General features: G+C 39.9%; 3 protein-coding genes across 3 annotated transcripts in view; 1 reads left to right on the top strand and 2 right to left on the bottom strand.

Annotated features, from left to right (window-relative positions):
• Window positions 1-10,595: 10,595 nt before the first annotated feature.
• LOC311065191 (G2/mitotic-specific cyclin-B2-like) lies at window positions 10,596-14,208 on the bottom strand (the record flags this gene model as incomplete). Its single annotated transcript, XM_084085408.1, has 7 exons — window positions 10,596-11,083; window positions 11,316-11,426; window positions 11,671-11,808; window positions 12,904-13,152; window positions 13,239-13,397; window positions 13,483-13,833; window positions 14,068-14,208. 7 exons carry the CDS (start codon window positions 14,206-14,208, stop codon window positions 10,961-10,963), a joined length of 1,272 nt encoding a protein of 423 aa, XP_083941534.1. The 3' UTR covers window positions 10,596-10,960.
• Window positions 14,209-14,494: 286 nt separating this feature from the next.
• On the bottom strand, window positions 14,495-16,689 carry LOC311065190 (uncharacterized protein; the record flags this gene model as incomplete). Its single annotated transcript, XM_084085407.1, has 4 exons — window positions 16,591-16,689; window positions 15,749-15,868; window positions 14,977-15,099; window positions 14,495-14,797 (listed from the first exon to the last, which is right to left on the bottom strand). The coding sequence occupies exons 2-4, from the start codon at window positions 15,866-15,868 to the stop codon at window positions 14,495-14,497; spliced, it is 546 nt and encodes a 181-aa protein (XP_083941533.1). The 5' UTR covers window positions 16,591-16,689.
• Window positions 16,690-18,957: 2,268 nt separating this feature from the next.
• LOC311064032 (uncharacterized protein) overlaps window positions 18,958-25,624 on the top strand; it is a 33,858-nt gene continuing 27,191 nt past the window's right edge. The window contains exons 1-3 of the mRNA XM_084083747.1: window positions 18,958-18,986; window positions 19,151-19,280; window positions 19,515-19,615. Of these exons, the coding sequence (XP_083939873.1) occupies window positions 19,215-19,280; window positions 19,515-19,615 (167 nt within the window). The 5' untranslated portion in view covers window positions 18,958-18,986; window positions 19,151-19,214. The remainder of the gene's footprint in view (window positions 18,987-19,150; window positions 19,281-19,514; window positions 19,616-25,624) is intronic.

Genomic DNA, 25,624 nt, shown 5'->3' with positions numbered 1-25,624 from the left:
AGAATTGTATCAAAATTAAAATAACAGTGGAACTCCGAATAGAACAAACTGGTTAACCCGTTCAATCCGGGAACACATCTGGGTCACTTTAGTTTTCTCTGGCTGTTCAAAAAAAGCAGATATAAATCTGCTATTTTTTGGGGGGGAAAATGTGAAAATGTGTGCAAATCTTTGAAAATATATACATTTTTAACTCAAATCTTTGCTTCTGGGGGTCCCTGGAACAAGATATTTTGAGATGGTGGTGGGGGGGGTGGTCCCCGGACAAATACATATCATTTTGGGGGTCCTTCACATTTTTTTTAAAACTGTTAGGATTTTAGAAGACATTAGTAGAATCCCCAGAAGCAAAGATTTGAGTTAAATATGTATACATTTTCAAAGATTTGCACACATTTAAAAAAAAAAAAAATCTCCAAAAATAGCAGATTTACAAGCTCATAGCGTGGAACTCGGTGCCGTGCTTTGTATATCTGGTATTTTAAAAAAAACAAATGTATTCAAACGTTTGCACACATTTCCCAATTTTTCAAATAAAAAGATCTACAAGCTCGTACGTGCTTATAGATCTGCTATTTTTGAATAGCCCAAAGTATAAAATTATGGTTATAGCTAAAAATCTAAAATGGCACAGTATGTGTGTACCCGAATTGAATGCGTAAAGATAGAACGGTGGTTCTCAAACACCTCGTTTCAAGGACCCCCATAACTCTGAGTGTACAAAATGAAACCACATTTGGTTGTACACTCGCAGAGTTACAGACCTGTAAGGGTCCATTTAGAACCCCCTCAAGGAACCCTGAGGGTCCTTGGACCCCACTTTGAGAACCACGGAGATAACATGCTTAGTTTAGTGATAGTCCAGCAGGAACCTAATACATACCGATGAATGATGATCACTGGTCACTGAATTTGCACCCCCTGCAACAAAGAAAAACAACAGTGAAGCACATCATGCTTAAGTTTTGTATTACGTTGGCAACAAAAATGTTGCACGTGTGTGTGTGTGTGTGTGTGTGTGTGTGTGTGTGTGTGTGTGTGTGTACACAAATAGGGCTGGGCTAATTTCCACCAAATGTCAAAATTGTGGGGATGACTATTGGTGCTTTCACTAAAATATTTACACAATGAGTAATTTGATAAATAATCATTGGTGAAGCCTATATAATGACTAAGTGGGTAAAGGCAAATAAAAGAACAGCTTTTAACACAGAACGGTGGGGCAAGTTCAGAACAACAATGACATTAAGGCCTGAGGTTCCGATTCTACAAAATGTCTTCTAAATCCTAACAGTTTTTTGAAAAAAACCTATGTTTCTATGTCAGTGGTTTTCAAACTTTTTCATGTCAAGGACCCCAAAATGATATGTATTTGGCCGCCGACCCCCATCTCAAAATATTTAGTTCCAGGGACCCCCCAGAAGCAAAGATTCAAGTTAAAAATGTTTGCTTTAAAACAATATATTAAACTAGATAAAGTGCTCCTCGGAGCACAGGTCTCCGCCAGGTCAGATACGTTATTGTGGCCGCCTGGTGGCGCTATAATAGGCCAATGTGAAAAGGGTGCCATTTATTCTTAGGTCGTTCACGGCAATCGGACACTGCATTCATGATTTGAAGCATTTTGTTCCAAAAATGTGTTTTGCTAAATTAGACCTGCTGGTGGCACTATAACAGGCCAATGTGAAAAGGGTGGCATTTCTTCCTCGGCCTAGTGGGAATGTGCGTGTGAAATTTCACGGAAATCGCACGCTGCGTTCATGGTTTGAGGCAGTTTGTTCAAAACGGACCAATCCTGCACACTTTGGATGGCAACCTTAACCAATAAGGATGGAATATGGGAAATCGGACAGATCAGGGTTGATCACATGACTATAGAGATACTGTGTACCGATTTGCATGACGTTTGGTTAAAAACTGTAGGAATAATGTGAAAAAATGGGTTTTGCACAAATCGGCCTCCTGGTGGCGCTATAACAGGCCCATGTGAAAAATTTGAGGCAGAGGTTCTGAATTGGCATCCAGGGAGTGTGTGTGCACAGTTTCGCAGCGACCGGGCCAACGGTGCCGGAGATTTGGTGGTAACACACGGACGGACGGACGGACGGACACACGGACGGAGGGTAAAACATACTCTCTCGCCATGCCTTACGGCCTGGCGGAGACAAAAATGTGCACACATTTCCCGATCTTTCAAAAATAGCAGATCTACAAGCTCGTAGCGCGGCACTCGGTGCCGCGCTATGAGCTTGTATATCTGCTATTTTTGAATAGCCAAAGTGTAAAATAATGCTTATTAGCTCAAATCAAAAAGTGACACAGATGCGTCCCAGGTCTTAATGGGTTAATGAGGTCATCTACCTTTAGTTATAAGATTTTCTTTGGTCAAAACAAAAACGGTTTGCTAAAAAAGTTAAAGCTCTATTATTCTGATAGTAATCATTGCTATAGGTGGGTTGCCCATTGTTTGCCAATCAGGAGAGAGGATTTACCCATTTATCAGCTTGTATTGTGTTCCACGTCCTATTTCACTTGTCTATCTTGTATCCTCTGTATACTCTGGTTGGATGAAACTGGTATCCCGACCTGAACCTTTATTTTCTCTTCATTAAAAGAGCTGGGGAGACCCCTGTTACTGAACAGCCTATAGCAATGATTAATGTCAGAATATAGAGCTATTTAACACTTTAACAAAAATAAGAATCACTTTCTGCTCCTTCAACTAGTAGCTGATAATCCCTTTTTAGGAAAGCTTTGGTCATGGTCATTGGGTTATGATTTAAGTGCAATTTTAGGGTTATTTTTCCTCAAGCCTAAAACATGTTTAGTTACAAACTAGGGGTGTCCACCATTCAGTTTGATTTCAAGGTCACAAAGTTTTTTTTTTTTTTAAATCACATTGTGGAAAAGACGACGACATGTCTAATAGAGACACACGGGCGGAAACGGAAGGCCTACAAATTCACGCCCACTTTTGAGACAGTGCCGCTACTCGGGGTCCGTTAGAAGGATGAACTGCAGCTCTCAATGCATTCCCTATGAGAGGACATGAGAGTTAGCCTACTTTTCAAATATTCCTAAATTAACTGGAGACGATATTGATTTAAATAAAAATATGTTTCCAAATGTATGGAGTGTCTTTGTCAACATATCTTCTTGTTTTCTCAATAGATGGTGTGTTTCACATTTAATTTGCCAGTCGGATGGGTTACCCATAATGTTAACAGAGTGGAGAGGAGCTGACAGACAGATAACCTGTCGCTCTTCCGTGACGTGTCTGTCGTTAATCATTACAAGCGGCGCCGGTTTTGAATAGACGATTCTCCGTGTATGTGGTGAATGATGTGAACATGGCTTGTTATATGAATGCTCTACCTGCCGCAGAGCTCCGACGGTACAAAGAGAAATTACAACTAGTAGGTTTAGCGTGTTGCCTAAAAGTAGCTGGGGAAATCGGCGAAAACTTCTGGGAACTCAGATTACTGGGGAAATGACCCAACTAAATGGCCAGACGTGACATATCCCGACATCGTCAATTATCTAGTGGATTCTCCAGGTTTGTATTAATAGCCTATTGGAAGACTGCCATAGATAAAATATAAAGCGCTCACCTTGCCACGGATGTTCACTCACCATTCGGAACATGTGTGCACTGTATTGGTCCGTATTTCTCAACGAATAAGTGTTTTAATCCAGTCTGTGCCTGAACCCCGTTCAATTTCCTCTTATGCATTGAGTGTAATACCAGCTTTCACCTGATGCGCTCCGCCAGTACACTCATTACGGAATACAGGGAACTTCCGACACAGACGGGATTAAAACACATATTTATTGAGAAATACTGATTAATGCAGTGCACACAGGTTCCGAATGGTGAGTGAACATCCGTGGCTACAAGGTTGGAACTTTATATTTTGCATTTGTCCATGTGCGGAGAAGTACAGGCTTTAGAGGAGGATTTGCAGTGACTATAACGACATTGCGATCAAGACTGTCATGTGATGAATGTATTTTAGAAAAAAGATACATACTAGGCACTGTGCGTGTATATTCACATATCATGCCTAGGAATTCATCTATTTTATTGCAGTTTTCATACAATGTATTTATTTCAATTTAGGGAGCTGCATCAATAGGAATAATATAATAAATGACTGATTGCAGTGTAATCCTATGTATCCTGTGCTCCTCAGGTGATTGTGTCTGACTTCTTGATATTGTAAATCTAAACTGCCATAAATCCAGTTGTAGTGTTTCCTTTAACATTTGAATACTTTTTCCACTTGTGGAGTTCCCAAACCTCTTCTGAATGGTTTCAGGGGTCTATACAACCCACACAATGAAGAACCATCGATCCCTGGATGCTCATATCTTCTTCACAAGTGGATGGGTGCAGCCAATACTTCATTTGGAACCAGAGGGATTGAATCACATCATTCTTAAGGCCAAGGTTAAGCCTTCCTGGAAGGTAACCGAGGCATATCATAATGCCTGGGTTGCTGTCAGCATGGATGGAAGCATAATTGTTGCTCATTGCATCACAGCATGACGCGTTGTCAGCTTGTAGATCGGCTATTTTCAGTGAATGTTCTCCCCGGATGGTGGCTAAAGACGTGGCTAGCCTGCGGACTGAGACCGGCTAATTTGCATATCCTCGTGAATATAAATTAGCCATGCGGTCTTCTGCGGACGGACAATGGGGGTATTTTGTTATACTTTATTGGAGTATTTTCAGTACTTTTACTTCTACTCCACTACATCTCAGAGGCAAATATTATACTTTTACTCCACTACAATTATTTGAAAACTTTAGTTAAAATGACAAGTTACTTTATAGATTTGGATTATTATTATAGAACACACATTAACCACTTCAGCAGTAGTAGATGAATGGAGCAGTAAAGGAGAAAGGTGCCAGTCTGTGTTACTCAGTTCACACCATACACTGTTATTACACTGGGCGCTCGTCCTAGTCGCTCAAGCCGTCGCTGCGAATGTCGCATCTTTCGGAATATATTGGGATGAATGTGTGACGTATTATAATGCGACAGAAAAAAATCAAGATCTCTGATGCTAGCGGTTTTGATACACTGATGGAGTATATTATAGTATATTGTGGGTAGTATATCGAGATGACAGATATGGGACATTAAAAAGGACAAATTAAACAAATGGGACAGTTTATTAGAACACAAAAAAAATCGCTACAGCTTCAGTAGTTAACCAGTGAAATGACGGTATTTTACAATGCCTCTCATAGAGATTGCATTGAGAGCTGCAGTTCATTGTTCTAACGGACCCCGAGTAGCGGCACTGTCTCAAAAGTGGGCGTGAATTTGTAGGCCTTCCGTTTCCGCCCGTGTGTCTCTATCCTGGTGGCTTTTTGCAGGTGGCAAAACTCAAGCTGTTGTTGTAAAGTACCCCTCTGCCATCTAGTGGCTGTTCTTTAAACTGCAGTTTGGACTTCACCTCAAAGAGCAGGTTACTTTTCAGGATTCAAATTCAAAAGCATCAAAAGTAGAAGATCGACAAGCTCAAAATTTGCCGCGTTTGAACTCGTAGATCTGCTACTTTTTACGAAAAATCAAACTCACAAAAAGATAAAAAATAGAGAAAAGGGGTTTCTGCCCGACAGCAACGATATATATATGTACACACAGTAGGGCCTCCATTGGGCCCCTGGGCACTGGCCCGGTCCATAATCCATCCATGATGCACAAAGACACTGGTGCCATGTTTTTTAAGAACATACAGTATATGGCATACATGGGCAACTGGCGGCCCGGCTGTTACAATTCCAAACATGCAAACATGACCCGCTTTAATTACTTCAGTCTATATTAGTAGTAGACTAGTATAAAAATTCTATTGTCTTTTGTATGTCCAATGTATTTGTATTTAAGTTCATGAAGTTAGTATAACTAAGTGCATTTGAAATTAAATAAAAATACTTTTCAGGATTCCAATTCAAAAATAGCAAAAAGAAAAACAGGGAAAAAAAGTTAAAATACAGAGATAAGAGGTGTCTGCCCGACAATATATGCAATGTGGCCCTCTGGAGTGAGTGTGGAAATGTAGTGGCCCTCTACATCATCAAAGTTGGCCACCCCTGGTATATGGAAACACATCCAGAACCTGTGATATAGTACTTTACATGGCACGTTTCACGTAGCTCTTGTGTAGTGGAAAAGATCTGTGATTGTTGTCAGTACTGTGGTACCTGTTGTCATGAAGGCCGGGGTAACTGGAGGGGTAGAGGAGGGCTTCCTCAGAGGAAGGTTGGGACCGGCCACAGTGGGACCGCTCATGGTTTCAATCTACAAAAAGAACAACATACAATAATCATCTACTGTAAAGCCTGGTGTTACACTTCATCGCGTAACAGTTCATCATACGACAAAGCCTGAATTAGGCTTTAGACCAACATTTTTCAGGCTAAGGACCCCTTAGCTGAGGCAGAGCTGAAGCAGGGACCCCCACTACATATTGTATAAAATTGTATTGTTAAACCTTTTCATAGATTTCATAGATAGAACGTTCCAATCACACAAACATCTGGCGGCCCCCCTTTAGTAACTCTGAGGAACCCCTAAGGGTCTCGGACCGCCTGTTGAAGACCCCTGCTTTAGAGTTCAATACGAGAAGATGTGCTGATATAATACATTAACTGTGTTCTAACGTTCTCAAGATGGGGTCCGGGGACCCCCAGGGCGTCCCCAGCAAAATTAGTTGATATAGCATTAAAATAATAATTTTCATAATGTTAACCGCTACTTTCCCTGGATCCTTGACATGCAGGTTTGAGAACCACTGTCTGTTATAATGTATACAGCATTGGTTCTCAAAGTGGGGTCCGGGGACCCCCAGGGGTCCTTGAGGGAGTTCCAGGGGGTCCCCAGCTAAATGATAGATTAGGCACTAAATGGACCCATATGGGTCTGTAACTCTGAGAGTGTACAAATGGAACCAAATGGACCCTAACAGGTCCATTTGGTTCCATTTGTACACTCTCAAAGTTAAATTGACATCGATTTTGGAATATAAATTGCGGTCCAAGTGATAGATATGCCATTAAATGGGGGTCTGTAGCCTAATGCATGTCAAACTGGGGGGTCCTTGAAATTAAAATGCTTGAGAATCACTGCTAGAGCCGTAAAAAATCTTCTCTTATGGGGGTCCCTGCATATCTTTTTAAATGGGGGTCCGCGGGCTAATAAGTGTCTATTTGGGGGTCCTTGACATGAAAAGGTTTGAGAACCACTGGTATACAGCATTCATACATAATCCTAGTCATTGATGATGGGTTTCAATTATTTTTCCATGGCTACTGAAAAGGTTTTATGACTAAAACTTTCATAAAATATCCATTAAATCAACCTTACTGGAGGTAATGTGAGGCCGACTTGGATTCACAGACTTTGGCTAACAGGGTACAAACAGCTGCAGCTCGTTAAACTAATTAGGCCATGTTCAATTCACATGGACGTTTATTTGAAGCCATGATATATTTAATAAAGACATTTTATTTATCCATTTCTACCATAATGTAACCATTTCATGGTGGAACAGTGCATTATATTGTACAAGAAAGTGCAATAATTAACGTTCAAGGTCAGTTCCAGCCTAGGTCATGCAAACTGCGTCATACTCTGTAGTATTCTAGCTATGGATCACACGACGCTCGTCCGTCACGAGCGTCATGGCTGAACTTCAACATAACGTTTGCACTTTCTCCCTTTACATCTACATAAACGTTCATATTTCAAATATAAAGTGCTGACCTCATGGCCACGGATGTTACAGTTGTGTACGAGCCCTCAAAAGTACCAGTATCTTCCGTATTGTTCAATGAAAAGCATTTTAATCCAATCTGTGGCCATTTTCTCCACGCTTTCAATTACGAGGCCCTATCGGTTGGGAGGTGTATTGCATTCTAATACATTACAACTCTATGAGGAAACTGGCCACTATCACATTAAAATGCTTTTTATTGAACAATACAGAAGATACGGGCACTTCTGAGGGCCCGTTCATAATTTTAACATCCGTGGCCATGAGGTAAACACTTAATATTTAAAATACGAACGTTTATGTCGGTGTACGGGTTGTAAACGGAGAAAGTGCAAACACTAGGTTGAAGTTCATCCATGACGGTTGTGACAGACGGCCGTCGTGAGTCGTGTCTCCATGGATATCAATTACTACTACGGAGTACAACTTCTTTGGTTCATTTTACATAATTCTTCCAAGGAATATAAGTACAAAACAAGCCTTTTCAAATGTCCCACGGTACTGAATCAAATCTCCATGTATTGATGAACAAAACACTTTAAAAGTTGAACAAAATGTGAAATCAAAACCAACAGGTGGCTGCTGCTCTAATCACCATGTACGGGCCTCTTTTTAATTAACGAGATAACTAAATATATTCATTAATCCAAGACAATCAGATGAAAGGGCGTTAGAAACGCATATAACTGTGCTCTCTGACGACACTGAGGAATCATTAAGAACCATGAATGTTTGTTTTACCAGATGGAATATAGAGGACAGTCCACGATGCGTCTTGGTGGATAGAAGTGTTGATCCGGTAGAAAGGAACCGGATGCAGAGGTGGAAAAAGTACTCAATTTTTTTAACTTAAGTAAAAGTATCAATACTGCAATGTACAGTAGAAATACTTTGTAAAAAAAAAAAGTCAGTGGTGGAAAGTAACTAAGTACATTTACTCAAGTACTGTACTTTTGAAAATTGAGGAATTTTGACTTTGAATTTCCAATTTCCAATACTTTTACTTCTACTCCACTACATCTCAGAAGCTCACACGTGTTGTGAGCTTGTAGATCTGCTATTTTCAAACATTTTAGTACTTTTACTTTTGGTACTTTAAGTACCAATACTTTTGTACTTTTACTCAAGTAAATAACATTAGAAAGTAGTCATTATGCAGAATGTCCAATTTCACAAGTTTTCAAAATAAAAGGGATACAAATATTTTGAAAGTAGCAGATGCAGATCGACGAGATTCGATAGGGACACATTTTGGGTGTGACCGTTGTTAAGATTGAGACCTTTGCTGTTGCGTCAATAAAACACTTTAGACTTCGCAGAAAACACGGTGGAAAAAGTGCTCAAATTTGTATACACATGTAAAAATATCAATATTGCAATATAGAAATACTCTGTTACAAGTAAAACTCCGGAATTAAAAATGTACTTGAGTAAAAGTACAAAAGTATTTGCATCAAAATGTACTTTAAGTCCCAAAAGTAAAAGTACTCATTATGCAGAATATCTTATTTAATTTCACAGCTAGTGTTCAAAATGTATACATCTTTTGAAAATAGCAGATCTACAAGCTCACAGAGACGCGTTGTGAGCTTGTAGATCTGCAATGTTCAAATAGCCGAAGTACATGGTTAATGCATGTTTTGTAATAATAATCAAAATCTACAAAGTAACATAACTAAAGTTTTCAAATAATTGTAGTGGAGTAAAAGTACAATATTTGCCTCTGAGATGTAGTGGAGTAGAAGTAAAAGTATTAAAACTGTCAGGGGTCCATCAGAATACAGTAATAGCATTATTTAAACTAACTGTACCTGATTTAAAACGCTGATGATACTGGAATTGTTTTTTTTTTTTTGTATCAGTGTCAGTGTTGCCAGATTTTGCGTGAGAAATAAGCAGCCAGTTCTATGAAAACAAGCCCAAAAAAGAAGCGACTGTACAGGCCACAAGAGCTTGTAGATCTGCTATTAAAAAAAAAAAAAACATTAGTAAACAGCATCCACTCGCTCCTCAAACCTCCAAGTTGACAAGCTGATGCGCACCCTCTGTGGTTGAATGGTGAACTCTGCCATCTCGTGGCAAAATGAAGCAACTGCAGTACCATACAAGGATTTCATCTAGTAATATAAGGCTGATATACCTGCTGAGAGCTCACAATATTCTAATCCCAGGCGGTCCAAGTGCATTTGTGAAACATATCAGAAAATAGCCAATCTACAAGCTCACAAGGCATCAAGATGCAACACATTGTCTATTTGAAAAGCCGATCTACGAGCTCACAAAGTATGAAATAGGGCTTAATTGTTTAATGCATGTTTTGTATTAAAAATCTAAATCAGCAAAGTAACTGAAGCTGTCAAATAATTGTAGTGGAGTAAAAGTACAATAATTGGACCTTTTTACCTTGCTAGATACTGTACCTAAAATAATGACATGGATATTTACATAATGAGACCTTTTCTAGTTCGCTGCAAACAATCCTGTCAGTCCCAATTCAAAACCTTAAAGGCTAGCTTTTACCTCTGAGCAAAGTGTCTTTAAAATAATATTTAACACAGCAGAAATCTATTTTCTATAATAAACAAGTGAAAAGATTTGTATTCAGTCATCAACCTCAGACCCTAAGGTTTGGATAGATGCTACTTCAGACCTTCAACACCATTAAAACAAGTCATACCATTTAAACCCTTGGTCAACAGAAACTAAAAAGAATGAATATGCAATAACATGCACTGTTAAATCACACAAAAATACAATTTTAATAAATGAATGCTGGAATGAATGATTATTTACATGGATATTTACATAATTTACATAAGATATTTACATTATGAGACCACATGAGTATAGTGCTTTGTAATATCATTGACAAAGCAACATTTATGTAGTGAATCACCGTTCATTCAGTACGAGCACGCACCACTCAAGTATTGCATCACAAGTGTTGTCAAGTAGCATTAAAGAAATAGCAAGACCATCAACAAAGGAGTGATGCATACAACGTAGTTGCAGAATACTGACACTTTGGCGAATCCCCCAAAATGGACACAAAGCACAGCGGCTTTAAAGAGTCACGTTGGTGAATGTTGCATCATCATCACGAATGTCAGGGGAAACTTGTCGTTGAAGTGCATGTAATGCATGGTACGGGGAAAACAACAACAAGTCATCAGTATTGGACCGGGACGTTGTCCAGCAGAGGAGCAGCCAGGTTCTGAACAGCAGGTGACTGCAGCTCAGGGAGGAGGGAGATGTTCATCAGCTTGATCCCTGAGTATTTCCTCTTGACCACCTAGTGGAGAGGGAACATTAGCATTAGTATTCATACCATACCACTTTTATCACTATCACATAATCACTCTCACTATTCATCTATTTAAACAACATCATCTTAAGGGCAGTCCACACCAAATAATGCAACTCCTCGTAACTGCCATTTGGGGCTAATGGTTGCAAGGGCTCAGTGTCATTGGTGTGGACTGGCCTTTACTCTGACTTCCAAATGCCTTTGTTTGCCAACTCACCTGGAACTCTGTTTTCCCCTGGTTGACGACAACCACATTCTTGGCCATGTGCTGCATGATTGGCTGGAGGTGAGCCTCGTCATAGGTGGTGTAGTACTGCTCTGTAGGAGTCTGTAACACATGAAGCAAAAACAACTAGAACCAAAAGACAAAGTGTCCAGCTAGCCATCTGTACTAATACAAGCCAACATATCCATGTATCAGTTATAGGACCACAATGGAAACGTCCCCAGGACTTTTTTTGTGTTATCCTTTTAGCTTAAATGTGACTGTACCTCGTGCTGTTTACCTTTCTGACTAATAAAGTATTCACTCAATCAATTAATGTCCCCCCCATTGATTGTAGTCAACTCACCCATGGCAGGCCATCCAGCAGCTGGGAGAGACACAGGGAAGCAGCAGCGATCTCAGAGGGCCGGTAGTGAACCATGTCGTAGTCGAGGAGTGTCAGCTCCATCAGATAGTTGGCCAGCGTGTGTATCTTCATAGTAGTCTAGAACAACAAACAACACTATTGAAAAGCCTGCTTGCAAATCAAATGCCAAAACCTCTGCTACATCTTTAACCATTTTAACCATTTGACCAGTCACCACCTGTGTTCACTTTCATCCCAAATCTGATTATTGTCCTATTCAGATTTGAAATTAGATTTGTTTTATCAAGTCTGAACAGCATAAAACCTCATGGAATCAGACCTTTGCTAATCAGATATGAACCACATTCCTAGGTGGATTGAAATGTGATTCAAATCTGATAACTAAATGTGTGTCTCAGTCCGGACATTCTGACACTGAAGCCTGATTTATACATTTCCGCGCGACTGCAACAGCACAAGCTTATAACATGTCACATGGTGAAGTCTTTTTGAGATGCGAGGTGAGTCTGAATACAAAACAGTCAGAACTAAAGATCAGATCTGAGAAACAAATGAGATTTGCCTGCAGTGTGAATAAAGCCTTAGTGCAGAGGGTCCAGTCTGATGTTAGTATGTTAATGAACCATGTGAACAGTGCAGTGGTGGAAAAAACACTCAAATGTTTTACTTAAGTAAACGTATCAATACGGCAATGTAGAAATACTCTGTTACAAGTAAAAGTCCCAAATTCTAAACTTGAGTAAAAGTACAAACGTATTGGCATCAAAATGTACTTAAAGTACAAAAAGTTAAAGTACTCATTATGCAGAATGTCCCATTTCAAGTTTTCTATATGTATACAAATCTTTTGAAAATAGCCGGTCTACAAGCTCACAACGCGTCGCGATGCGACGTGTTGTGAGCTTGTAGATCGGCTATTTTCAAATAGCCAAACTATATATAGAGATTAAGTGGTTAATTTATGTTTAGTAATAAAAATCGAAATCTAAAAAGTAACTAAAGTTTTCAAATGATTGTAGTGGAGTAAAAGTACAATATTTTCCTCTGAGATGTAGTGGAGTAGAAGTAAAAGCATTGAAAATTGGACATACTCCACTAAAGTAAAAATAACCCAACATTGTACTTAAGTAATGTACTTAGTTACTTTACACCACTGGAACAGTGTGATCACTACATCTTCTATGTCAGTGAACATTGTGGACAGAGACTCACGTTTGCAGCCTTGGAAGCTCTCCTGAGGAAGTGCAACGGCAGCGGGCGTCCCAGCTCAAAGTCGAGGGACCTCAGCATCACTTGCTCCATCTGTCTGATCTGAGCGGATGTGAAGGTGTTGTCTGTGACGTTGGCAAAGTCCTGGATCGCTGGGCCGTCTCTGCTCCACAGCTTCTCCTCGTACTTTGAGGCCAGCAACATGGCAGTGACACCAACAAGCTGGAGCTTCTTACGTGAAACTGGCTGAACCTGTATTACATCACAACAACTTATTAAAAACAGAACAAAACACAAGAGCAGATCAAATGGCAAACACATGTATAAGTTGCCCTTACTTGCAGAAAACGATCAAAGATGGCAACCGTCAGATACAGCGTCTCCTGCAGCAGCTGGAATCTGGAGCGAATCAGGATCAGCCAGCCGATAAGGAGAGTTCTCATGTGTGGCGTTATGTCGCTGCCCTTCAGATACCTGGGTCGCACAGCCTGCTGTACCTGTACAAACAAAACATTTCATTACACTGCTGTAAGACATCAGGTCACATCATGTAGTAAAAAACATGCCTCTGGCATCACGTACCTCTAGATCCATCAGATGTGCATATATGTCTTTCACATATTCAGAACAGAGCTGGGGCGTGTCTGAGTCCCCTGCATCAATGTCCTCTACTGTGAGGAGCGGCTCAGAGAAGGCCTCCTTCATGGAAACATCTGCAGGTTGTTCTGGGACAGAGGAGGGAGTAACTTGAGGAGGTGCCTCGACTCTGACTGACTGTGATTGGGTAACAATGTCTGCAGGTTGTTCTGGGACAGTGGAGGGAGAAACTTGAGGAGGTGCCTCCACTCTGACTGGCTGTGATTGGGTAACAACGGCTACTTTGGATTTCTGGTTCAGGGTTGTTTTGGTTGAAGGATTGGTCACTCCAGTCCTCTGAGGAAGGAAGAAAGGTAAAGAAGGAATAAAATAAAATAAAATAAAGATTAAAACATATTCTTATTCAGGGTTAAACTGTAGCTAATATATATCTTGTGTATAGTTTAAATCACTGGTTCTGTACATGGCTTCCAGAGACCACCAGGAGTCCAAATGGACCCATACAGGTATGTAATAAAGAGTGTTTATGCAATGCTATGGTGCAGAGTCTGCACACTAGCCAAAACTCACTCTGGACTCCAGGATCTCAGCCCTCCACACCTTCCTATCGTTCATCAGGAGCTCTGCAGTGTTGCTAGCTCCAGTGTAACCTCGCATCACCAGTCTTTCCACCTCGGAGGAAAGCCTGGTCTGCGTTCCAGAAGACAACATATGATCCGGTCTAGACCACGCCTACTGAAAGAAAAAAAGAAAAAACAATCCTCTTTCCGGTTCTGCCTATCCGGTTTTGCGGTTTAAATGGAATAGAGTTTCCCCGTGGGATAATACCGACGCTAAATAGTCTCCGGATAGTGCACGCACATTTACATTTAAAAAATAAGCTAAACAATGCCGTATCAAGGATTTTATTAGCACGGACCTATTTTGGGGTGAGACGTCTTTCCGGTTCTGCCTATCCGGCCACTTTTTCTTTTTTTTACTTCCGCTCCCGACCGGATCATATACCCGAAAATGGAATGCTGCCCAGGCTAGCTCCAGTGTGGTGCCGCAGTGTGTCTACGTAGGTGGTGCACCTCTTTCCTCTCCTAGCTGCACCTTGGCTTGGCTCCCACAGTGTCAGCTTGCTCGCCACCAGTTTGGAGTGCCTGACACAGTGTCCTGCCAGCCTCATCCTTCTCTCTCTGAGCTCGTCCCCGACCCTCGGGAGGACTGTGTAGACGACGTCCACGTTTCTGGTGTGGTCCACCCATGGTATATCGATGGCCATTTGTAGCATTGTGGCATCATCCACAGCGTTTTCCTGTTGAGAGTGGACAAATGGAACCAATTGGACCCTTACGTTAGAGGTGTGTAACTCTGAGAGTGTACGCACGGAACCAAATGGACCCATAATGGTCCACTTGGTTCCATTTGTTTAAATTCACAGTTTAAATTAACTCTGAGGATTTTGCTGTGTAGATTGATGGGTTTAAAAATTACCTTGGTCTTAGCTGACTTTTTTGCTAAGTTGGAAATCTTGGCTTTCCAAAGAAAGATGGCAGCTCTCTTTGGAGCACAGACGTTGGCCTTCTCCATGTGTGAACGTTTCTCCACGTTCCTCATCTGTTCAGTTATAAACATAAAAAAGAAAAACAGAAACAAAAACGGTTACAAACGGTTGTTAGTTAAAAATAGTGATAATTTTTAGTAGTAAAATAACTAAGTAAGTACTCAAGTACTGTACTTAAGTACAATTTTGAGGTATTTTTTACTTTACCGGTGTATTTCCAATATTCTGTATACTTTTACTTCTACTCCACTACATCTCGGAGGCAAATATTGTACTTTTACTCTACTACAATTATTTGAAAGCTTTAGTTACTAGTTACTATGCAGATATACATATATTACATTATAACACATACATTAACCACTTTAGCCCTATTTTATACCTAGGCTATTTGAAAATAGCCGACCTAAAAGCTCACAACGCGTCGCATCACAACGCGTTGTGAGCTTGTAGATCTGCTATTTTAAACATTTTATTACTTTTACATTTGGTACTTTAAGTACATTTGCATACCAATACTTTTGTACTTTTACTCAAGTACATTTTTTTATTCAGGACTTTTGCTTTTAACAGAGTACTTCTACATTGCAGTATTGATACTTTTACTTAAGTAAAACATTTGAGTACTTTTTCCACCACTGGTTAAACATAATAGCAAATATTAACATTGGAAAGGTTTAGAATCAGTGATTTCAATGTTACCTTGGTGTTAGCCACCTTGTTGTTGGCAATGTAGGAAAGCTCTGCAAATGCAGACTTATCTCTCCAACTCTGCTTGGCTTTCCAATTGGAACTGCCAGCTCGCTTTGGTGGATTCTCCATCTGTTCAGTTTACAAACATTCAAACACAGAAACAACCGTTAAAAACAACGTGTTTAGTTACACAGCAACGGTCACAATGCACTTTACGTTTAGAAGGTTCAAAACACACTTCACCAACGCTCAAAACATTCAAAATCCACTCAAACAACCAACGTTTAAAAGCCGTTGATCAACCACAAAACATGAACAAACAGCGACCAACACTGCACGGACACGATAAAATAACGTCAAATAAGCCACAAAAACAGCACAAAACAAGAGACTCAAACTCAACGCACGTTGCTTGTTGACCAGCAGTGGTTCTCAAACCTTTTCACGTCAAGGACCCCCAAAATGATATGCATGTGGCCGCGGACCCCCATCTCAAAATATTTTGTTCCAGGGACCCCCAGAAGCAAAGATTTGAGTTACAAACGTTCTCTTTAAAACATGTATATTCAAAGATTTGCACAAATTTTCAAGATTTTTCAAAAAAAAATAAATAGCAGATCTACAAGCTCATGAGCTTGTAGATCTGCTATTTTTGAAACCCCCGGGCACCGTACCCGCCCGAACCCCACTTTGAGAACCAATGGACCAGAGAACAGATCTTCAAGCTTCGACAAAAAGCGTCCGTTAGAAGCTTGGAAGATCAGTTCAAACACCCATAATGTTAACGTTTTGAACCTTAACGGAAGAATAAACAAACACAACTAGTTATGTTTCATCATCATGTGACTCACCGTAACGTGTAAATCCACCGAGGAGACGATCAACCCGTTAAAGTGTTAAAGTGTGGATGTAACGGACAGTAAATGTCTCTTTGATGCAGTGATGTCTCTGACTCTTCTCCTCAACAGTCACACACTGAATGACACACACGCTGCTTCCACTCACTGTCCACACCCCCCTCCTCCTCTGATTGGACGACCGTCTGCATGTGCAGGCGGAACGCGCGCCGCTCATTGGTCGCTCCGGTCGTGACGCAGGCATTTTGTTTACCTACGAGGCGGTGTCTCGTGCAAACGGGCCCGTGTGATCCGTTTTAGAAAAAAAGGAAATAAAGAATCGTGTTCCGGTGGTGGGTTCCGGCTGGCGTCGCATTGTTTTTGTTCCCCACATAATGTGAATAAATAGTTTAGTCTCGTTAGTCGCGCTACGAGTTAGAATAAAATATGAACATACCAAACGGTTATTATACCAAAAGAAACGACACGATTATATCAAACTAAACACATTTTAAACCAGGGGAATCATTTTGGAGGTGCACGGCACCAGTGGTTCTGGTCACGTGTTCCGGCCACTTGATGACGTAAAGTTGTTTCCGCGCCGACCGGATCAGAAACACGAAACCAGTATTGATCCCAGGCTAGATAGAGAGCAGATCTACAAGCTCACAACGCGTTGTGGAGGTGACGCGTTGTGAGCTTGTAGATCTGCGATTAGACGGAGCAGTTGTTGATTTGACTGGCCAATAACAGCGGGTCTTTTGCTTGTGTGATTCAAATGACGCGATTCAGACGCGCCCACTTTTAAAGCACGTTGTTTTGTTTTGTTTGAAACCACGTGGAACATGTTAGTAAAACGTAATTTCAGATGCCTTTGCCTTAATCATGCTCCACGTCATGTCACGCTGGCATGGATGCGCGCGCCCTGGCAGCAGTGGTGGAAAGTAACTAAGTACATTTACTTAAAAGATTAAGTTGATTAGTGTGAATACGTTTTGCAGCTCCATGACTTATGGTCAATTTATAGCCTGGTTCCAGACGAATCTGCCTTTGCAAAATTGCATGCACTTTAGCCCTCGTGTGTCGTGTGATATTGTCTGGCTACGCGAGGCTAGTCAATTTATATTATTTAACCACGTAAATCCTTTAGGGGTCCCCCAGGGCTCTATACTTGGCCTCCTCCTTTTTTCCCTCTACACCAAATTTCTTTGCCAAAAACCACAACACAATTCTGCTGAATGTAATACCCTATTATGAAATACCCAGAATAGGGACCATATGTTTAAGTGGTAAAAAGTTAAAATATGGAGATACAAGGTTTTCCGACAGTGATGATATCACACACAAAAAGCACTAAATTAACACTGACGATTTTACTGTGTAGATTGCATGTGGTCCCAGGGATAAAAATGGGGGGTCCGTGGTCTAATGCAAACTGGGGGTCCTTGAAATAAATAAGGTTGAGAATCACATCTACTGAAGGTCCAGGGTCTCAAACAGAAGCAGAAGACTTCACACCTGATGGTTCTGTACAGCAACAGAAATATACAAACTCACTATAAAACCTTGAATATAAACTTTGAATATACAAAAATACATAATAATGGAAATGTACTGTGGTGTAAGTACTGTTTAAGCACAATCTTGATGAGGTATACATTTTTCTTTACTTAGTAGCTATTTTCCTTTTTTTTTTAAATATACTTTAACTTCTACTCCACTATACTTCTCAGATGTAAATATGTTTTAGTTACTAGTTGTTACTTTGCCGTAATAAAATAAAATAAATGCTACTTTTACTTAATTACACAATCTGCATATTACTTCCACCAGAGTCAGTTTCCTCACTGGGCCATTAATGACTTTAACAAAACATCATCTACAGTTCAATGGTTTGGTTTGGCCTGTAGCGCCATCTGCTGGGTCACATACATGCTCTTCATTATGACTTGAACCCAGAAATGTAAGAGAGAAATCACTCATTTTTCCAGTAGTTTGTCTACTATAGTAAATAACACATGCAGGACCATCTCTGCTTTATGCATTTTTACATGTCTGAATAGAAAGTCACATCATCAGTCAGTATTATGTTGTTATTATTACAGAAACAATCTCATGTTTTAAGAACAATGTCCAATTTGATTACAATTTCAAAGTTAAGCATATGCAGATGCTCTTATCCAGAGTGATTTGCTAGTGATACATCGGAATAAGTAGAGTAAACATGAACTGTAGTCAATAAACAAGGTAAATAGTTACCTATAGTGCAGAGAGAATATAGTTCCTCAATAACACTATAGGATAGGCTACCAGGTAAACCGTGAACCTAGCATTTCTCTAATAACTGATATCTAAATAACTTCATAACATTTGTGTTGCTTGGCTCATCCCTTCTTTTGGTTGAACGAGAAGTAAAACATTTTCTGTTCCATTGTTGTTCATGCATTCTGTAAATATATGTAAAAAAAATGTTTCAGCTAATATTAATCGGTTTTATCTAATGTACTTATATTCTACAAATAATATGTTTTAAGAGTAGCCTAATAGTTTCAATATTTTTATTTATTGTTTACAGGAAAGTAGAATACTTGAGAAAGATTGGAAATCTAAAGGAAGTTGAGAATTGTCGAAATGCTGACATGGACCTCTTGGGGTCACTAGACCAGTATGGTGAGAAGGGACAGTTCAACACGTGGAAACACAAGGTACATGAGTTCATTGCAATTGCAATGTTGTTTTGCGAAGAAAAAGTTTGAGAGGAAATAAAACTGCAATTGCACTTTGACGTTTTTTTGTTTTTATTTCTCTCTGTTATTCCTCCTATTCTTTTTGTCTCTTAAAATGCCTTTGCATACCTTAAGTACAGCAATTTGAATACTTTTGTGTTTATTATAGACACAAAGTCCATTTGATCTCTAAGTTGTATGTTTTTATTCCAGTTCCCACCTGAGTTGGTCCAGAAGATGGATGGCAAGAAGAAGGCCTACCCTGAGAACACATTTGGATTGCTGCGCTTCATACGTAATCTCCATGAGCACTAGTAAGTTGAATTAGATTTAAAAACAACACAAAGAGAAGTCAGTCCTGTCCATGTGTAAATCCATGTATTATTTATCTATTTATTTTTCATGCCGCTGGCCAGTGGCTAACAAATTGCAGCCACACAATTTGAAAGTCAGGACTCGTGGATGCAATACAAAGGTGCATGCACAAATTGACAAGGCACTGGGGGCTGCAATGTATTGAAGCTTGTGTTCTAGAACAGCGATTCTCAAATTTGTATTGAAAAATTGATATACTCAAGTAAAGTGAAACTAACTCAAAATTGTACTTAAGTACAGTACATGAGTAAATGTAGTTAGTTTCCACCACTGCAGAATCGTGACTTCATTTCTGTGTTCACAGCACTGAGGATGCAGCTGACATTGACCTGATGGAGATGTTTCCTGCTCTGTTCGGATGTGTTTACAAGTTTGCCCAAGATCAAGGCTGGAACTCAACGACCACCCTGAAGAAAATGTTCTTGAGAGAAGATGTGGGCAGCAGTGCTGTGTGCACATCTACACACCCTGACATAAAGACCAGTGTCAGTGCTGTGTGCACATCTACACACCCTGACATAAAGACCAGTGTCAGTGCTGTGTGCACGTCTACACACCCTGACATAAAGACCAGTGTCAGTGCTGTGTGCACGTCTACACACCCTGACATAAAGACCAGTGTCAGTGCTGTGTGCACGTCTACACACCCTGACATAAAGACCAGTGTCAGTGCTGTGTGCACGTCTACACACCCTGACATAAAGACCAGTGTCAGTGCTGTGTGCACGTCTACAAACCCTGACATAAAGACCAGTGTCAGTGCTGTGTGCACGTCTACAAACCCTGACATAAAGACCAGTGTCAGTCTACCAGTGCAAGAATCTGGACTTAAAGACTCTGAAGTGACTGGTTCTCAAAGTGGGGTCCTTGAGGGGGTTCCAGGGGGTCCTTGAGATTTAACATAATTGTCATTGACATTGTGTTGTCTGTATAAAGCATCGGTGGAAAGTAGCTAAGTACATTTACTGAAGTACTGTACTTCAGTGCAATTTTGAGATACTTTTGCTTTACTGGAGTATTTCCATATTTCAATGCTACTACTCCACTACACCTCAAAGATTGTACTTTATATTTCACGACAAGTTACTTAGTTACTTAGATTATTATTGCAAAACATACACTAACGATTCTTTTTTAAACATGCAAAATGGGACGTTCTGCATACCTAGTATTTTTACTTAGTACTTTGAGTACATTTTGATGCCAATACCTTAGTACTGTCTTAAGTGAATTTTTGAATACCGGATTTGTAACAGAGTATTTCTACTTTTACTCTCACCAATGGATGTCTGTAAAAAGGAAGCTACATTTGGTTTATGTGATGTTCTGTTGATTATTACTTATTGGGTTAATTGAATAATCATTGTTTTATAAAATATGTTTTAGATCAATAAATCAACATTAAACTATTAAATCGAATTCCCTTTTTCATTATATAATAGATTAAGTTGATTAGTCTGAATAAGTGTTGCAGCTCTATGACTTTATGGTCAATTTATATTATTTAATCACATAAATCCTATAGGGGTCCCCCAGGGCTCTATTACTTTTTCCCTCAAATCTCTGTGCCAAAAAGGTGCGTCGCAACACAACTCAATGAGAGCTTGTAAATCTGCTATTTTGTTAGCCTATCCGACAGCGATGATATCACACAGTAAGCACTAAATTAACACCGAAGATTTTACAGTGTAGATTGGGGTCCCAGGGATAAAAATGGGGGGTCTATGGTCTAATGCAGTGGTTCACAAACTGGGGGTTGGGACCTCCAGGAGGTCCCCAAATTATTTTGGAGGGTCCCCAGATGATTAGCTTAATGTGCAACATTGTTTTCTCACAGTGTATGCAGGGTGTCTGCACATTTCTAAAGTTACAATGTAATGACTTTTAAGATCCTTTTAATACCAAATTGGCCAAATTGACAAATATTAAGCAAGAAAGAGGCAAACATTGTGAAAATAGCCGATTTACAAGCTCACAACGCCTCGCAATGCGAGACGTTGTGAGCTTGTAGATCTGCTATTTTTTTACAACATTTATCTGCGGAACTGAGTCAAATGTAATGCCAACAACTAAAAGTGCTTGTCAGGGTGGGGGGTCCCCAGTTCAAATATGATTATTTTGGGGGGGTCCCGGCCTGAAAAGGTTGAGGTCTAATGCATATCAAACTGGGGGTCCTTGAAATGAATAAGGTTGAGAATCACATCTACTGAAGGTCCAGGGTCTCAAACAGAAGCAGTAACATGTTGTGTCTAATAACAGAGCAGAAAGACTTCACACCGGATGGTTCTGTACAGCAATAGAAATATACAAACTCACTATAAAACCTTACAATACATATAACACTGGCAATGTACAGTGGGGTAATTACTGTACTTAAGTACAATCTTCAGGTACTATTTCTTTACTTGAGCAGCTATTTTCCATTTTATTAATACTTTAAAACATACAATATTTCCATCTGAGAGATAGTGGAGTAGAAGTTTAGTTACTAGTTACTTTGCAGGTTCTTGTTATTAATTTAGTTATTATTTATAGATTTTTTAAAATAAATGTTACTTTTACTTAATTACAAAATATGCATACTACTTCCACCAGAGCCAGTTTCCTCACTGGGCCATTAATGACTTTAACAAAACATCATCTACAGTACAATGGGGTTTGGTTTGGCCTGTAGCGTCATCTGCTGGGTCACATGTCTACATGCTCTACAGTATAAGACCCAGAAATGTAAGAGAGACATGTCTTATTTTTCCAGTGGATGTTTGTCTACTATAGTAAATAACATGGGATCATCTGTGCTTTATGCATTTGTACATGTCTGAATAGAAAGTCACATCAATCAGTCAGTATTATGTTGAATGATTATTACGGAAACAATTTTATGTTTTAAGAACAATGTCCAATGTTATTACATTTTACAATTTAAGCATATAGCATGTTTTTATTCAGAGCGACTTGCTAGTGGTAAATCAGAATAAATAGAGTAAACATGAACTCTAGTCAATAAACAAAGTAAATAGTCATCTAAATAGAATGCAGAGAGAACAATAGTGCCTCAAAGAAACTATAGGATACCAGGTTAACAATGAACCTAGTATGAAACAAAAGTGAGAACAAGTGAATTGTCTACGTAGTAAACTAGCATCTATCAAAGGGAAAAAGTGGCAAGGAAGGATACAAGGGGAGTTCAGTTATTTAGTTGAATTATTAAATAATATATTATTATAATATCTGAGCTGTCTGCTTTAAAACAAATGATCCACTAAACTACAACCATTGCAACATTTACTCTGTGTGGAGTTTGCATGTTCTCCCCGTGTCTCCTAGGGTAGTTAATACCCTCACAAAAACATGTAGTAATCCTGGTCACTATACCGCCTCCCCCATGACAGCCGGGGCGCCTGATGGAGGGGAAGGGAACTGGTTGGAATAACGTGTTCCTTCCACGCGCTACGTCCTACCAGGGAAACTCCCCCCTGTCAGGTGACAAGAAGGTCAGTTGGCTCTCATGCACTGAAGGAAGCATGAGCTCGGCCCTGGCTTCCCCAGGCTGTGGGGGACTTGTGTAGCGCTGGTGTAGGGCTGGTGTAGTGCCCAGGATCACTTAGGAAATTGGCACCGGGTGAAAAAAAAAAAAGGGTTACAAAAATCGTGGGATAAAAATTAAATTAAATAAACTACAACCATTGTTGTGAGCTTCTGCACTGGTGTAGAGTGGGTTGATGTTGATAAGGATGAGGCCGCACAACTCTTATCCACGATGCAGAAAGTTTAATGAAACGAAATGATAGATTGGGTTGATAACATTCACAATGCAAACACACACACGCACACCCACGCGTGCACACACACACACACACACACACACACACACACACACACACACACACACACACACACACACACACACACACACACACACACACACACACACACACACACACACACACACACACACACATCTACAAGCTCCAAGCGACGCGCTGTGAGCTTGTAGATGGACAGTTTTCAGCAAAGATATTTGGTGTAGTATACAGAGGGTAAAAGAGAGGGGGGTCAAGTACAGACACCTGTGTAGGTTTAAGTGGTTAAAAGTGAATTGACTCCACTCTGGTGTTCTTGCATTTGGATGTCACAGGAGGGATGGGTGGCTCCTATGTTAGGGCTGTAGGGCCCTATCCTCATTCAAAACCACCATAAAAGAGCACCTTAACAGGACCTAGACAAGTCTTCTGGTCATCTTGGTGCCTTTGCTGTTCATAAAGCAGTCAATCTGATCACAAACACTTATTACATTCTTATGTGTACAGTATGTTGTCTTATTTTTATCAGCCTGCATTAAAATAACATAGGAGCACATTTCCAATACCACTTAAGTCCTATTGTAGCCTATACCATCGTTTATATAAGCACACATTTTTTTAATTCTAAAAATGTTTTAAACATTTTGATACCATAATTCTCCTAATATATATTTGTAAAGTGAGACTACGAGACCTTTTGTCACTTATGGGTGATCTATTTAGCTGTCTATCATGCTGTTTGTGGACTGCATGCCATAATTACTGCATATTGCATTATGCACAGGGATACCTATCAATGAGAGCCATTAAACCTGTGAGGTTTTCATTTTCACTGCTCAGTATTGGATTATTAGGTTCTGTCTGATTATTGCCTTGACTATGTGGATTCTTTATTGATCTATCCTGATGGCTTATTGGATTACTTGTGTTTGTTTGGATTACTTGTGAACGTGTGGAGACACAAATTGATTATGTGTGCATGTACAGTAGCTTAAGTGCAATATTGAGCAAGCAGAATTAAAAGAAAATAAAAAAGCCAAAACGTCCGATCTGCCCCAAATTTGAATGACACATTGAATGACACAGAAAAACACAAGGTGTGTGTTGTTAAGATGTTTTAAAAGATTGTTAAATTTTTTGGTAGATCGGCTATTTTCTAAAAGCCGATGTACATAGATAGAGTTAAAGTGGGTTTTGCTGCTATATTTTGCTGCTCCCCCATGGAACCTTCTCAAGGTCTCCGGACCCCACTTTGAAAACCACTGATATAAGTTACTGTGGCATCTACAGATAAATTCTGATGGTGTATGTAATATGCAGCGCATATACACTGTGCATACACTGATGTTATTACAGTATATTATTACGATTAGACTACTGACTCTTTTTTGCTCTTGTTTTTTTTCTTTCTCTTATTATATCTATTATTACTTATGCTGCTACATTGTCAGAAGGAAGCTGAACACACCTGTACAGAAGATGTAACAATAAAGAACAACCTTGACCCTAAACTCTCAAGAACAGATTCCGAGCTGCAAAGAACAGCAGAGGGCGCTGTTCTTTTTTCTTTTCTTTTTTTGACAATAGGCTCTATTCACAGCAGCCATATTATGAAGACATTCACAGGTGTTACCAATGATACTAATGAAGGCTCTGTTCCATTTAGTGTAGCACAGTGGTTTCCACGACCCCCATAACTCTGAGAGTGTACAAATGGAACCAAATGGACCCTTACGGGTACATTTGGTTCGATTTGTACACTCTCAGAGTTACACACCTGTTAAGGGGCCAACTGTAGACCCACTGGTGTAGCAGAGAGTTCCCAGTGGGCCAACATGCACAATATCAGCACCCTGACTGTTTGACCAGAATGGAACAGAGCCTTCATTAGTATCATTGGTAACACCTGTGAATGTCTTCATAATATGGCTGCTGTGAATAGAGCCTATTGCCTTGACCTTGACATTGATGACTTACAAATGAATTCAAATGCTGTCAGTGAGTCTGAAGATGATGTTGAAGAGAGGAGTGGAGACCAGAACCAAGGTGAGACCCTTATAGCAGCAAAAGGACAACGATGCATCATGGAACAAACTGAAGTCAGACAGAGATGCTTGAGTTCAATCTATTCAGGTGTATTGAAGG

Source organism: Gymnoscopelus microlampas, assembly GCF_963454915.1.
Source record: "Gymnoscopelus microlampas genome assembly, chromosome: 17".
NCBI classification, from domain to species: domain Eukaryota; kingdom Metazoa; phylum Chordata; class Actinopteri; order Myctophiformes; family Myctophidae; genus Gymnoscopelus; species Gymnoscopelus microlampas.
The sequence above is the reverse complement of the archived record's forward strand: the minus strand, read 5'-3'. Positions and strand labels throughout refer to the sequence as shown.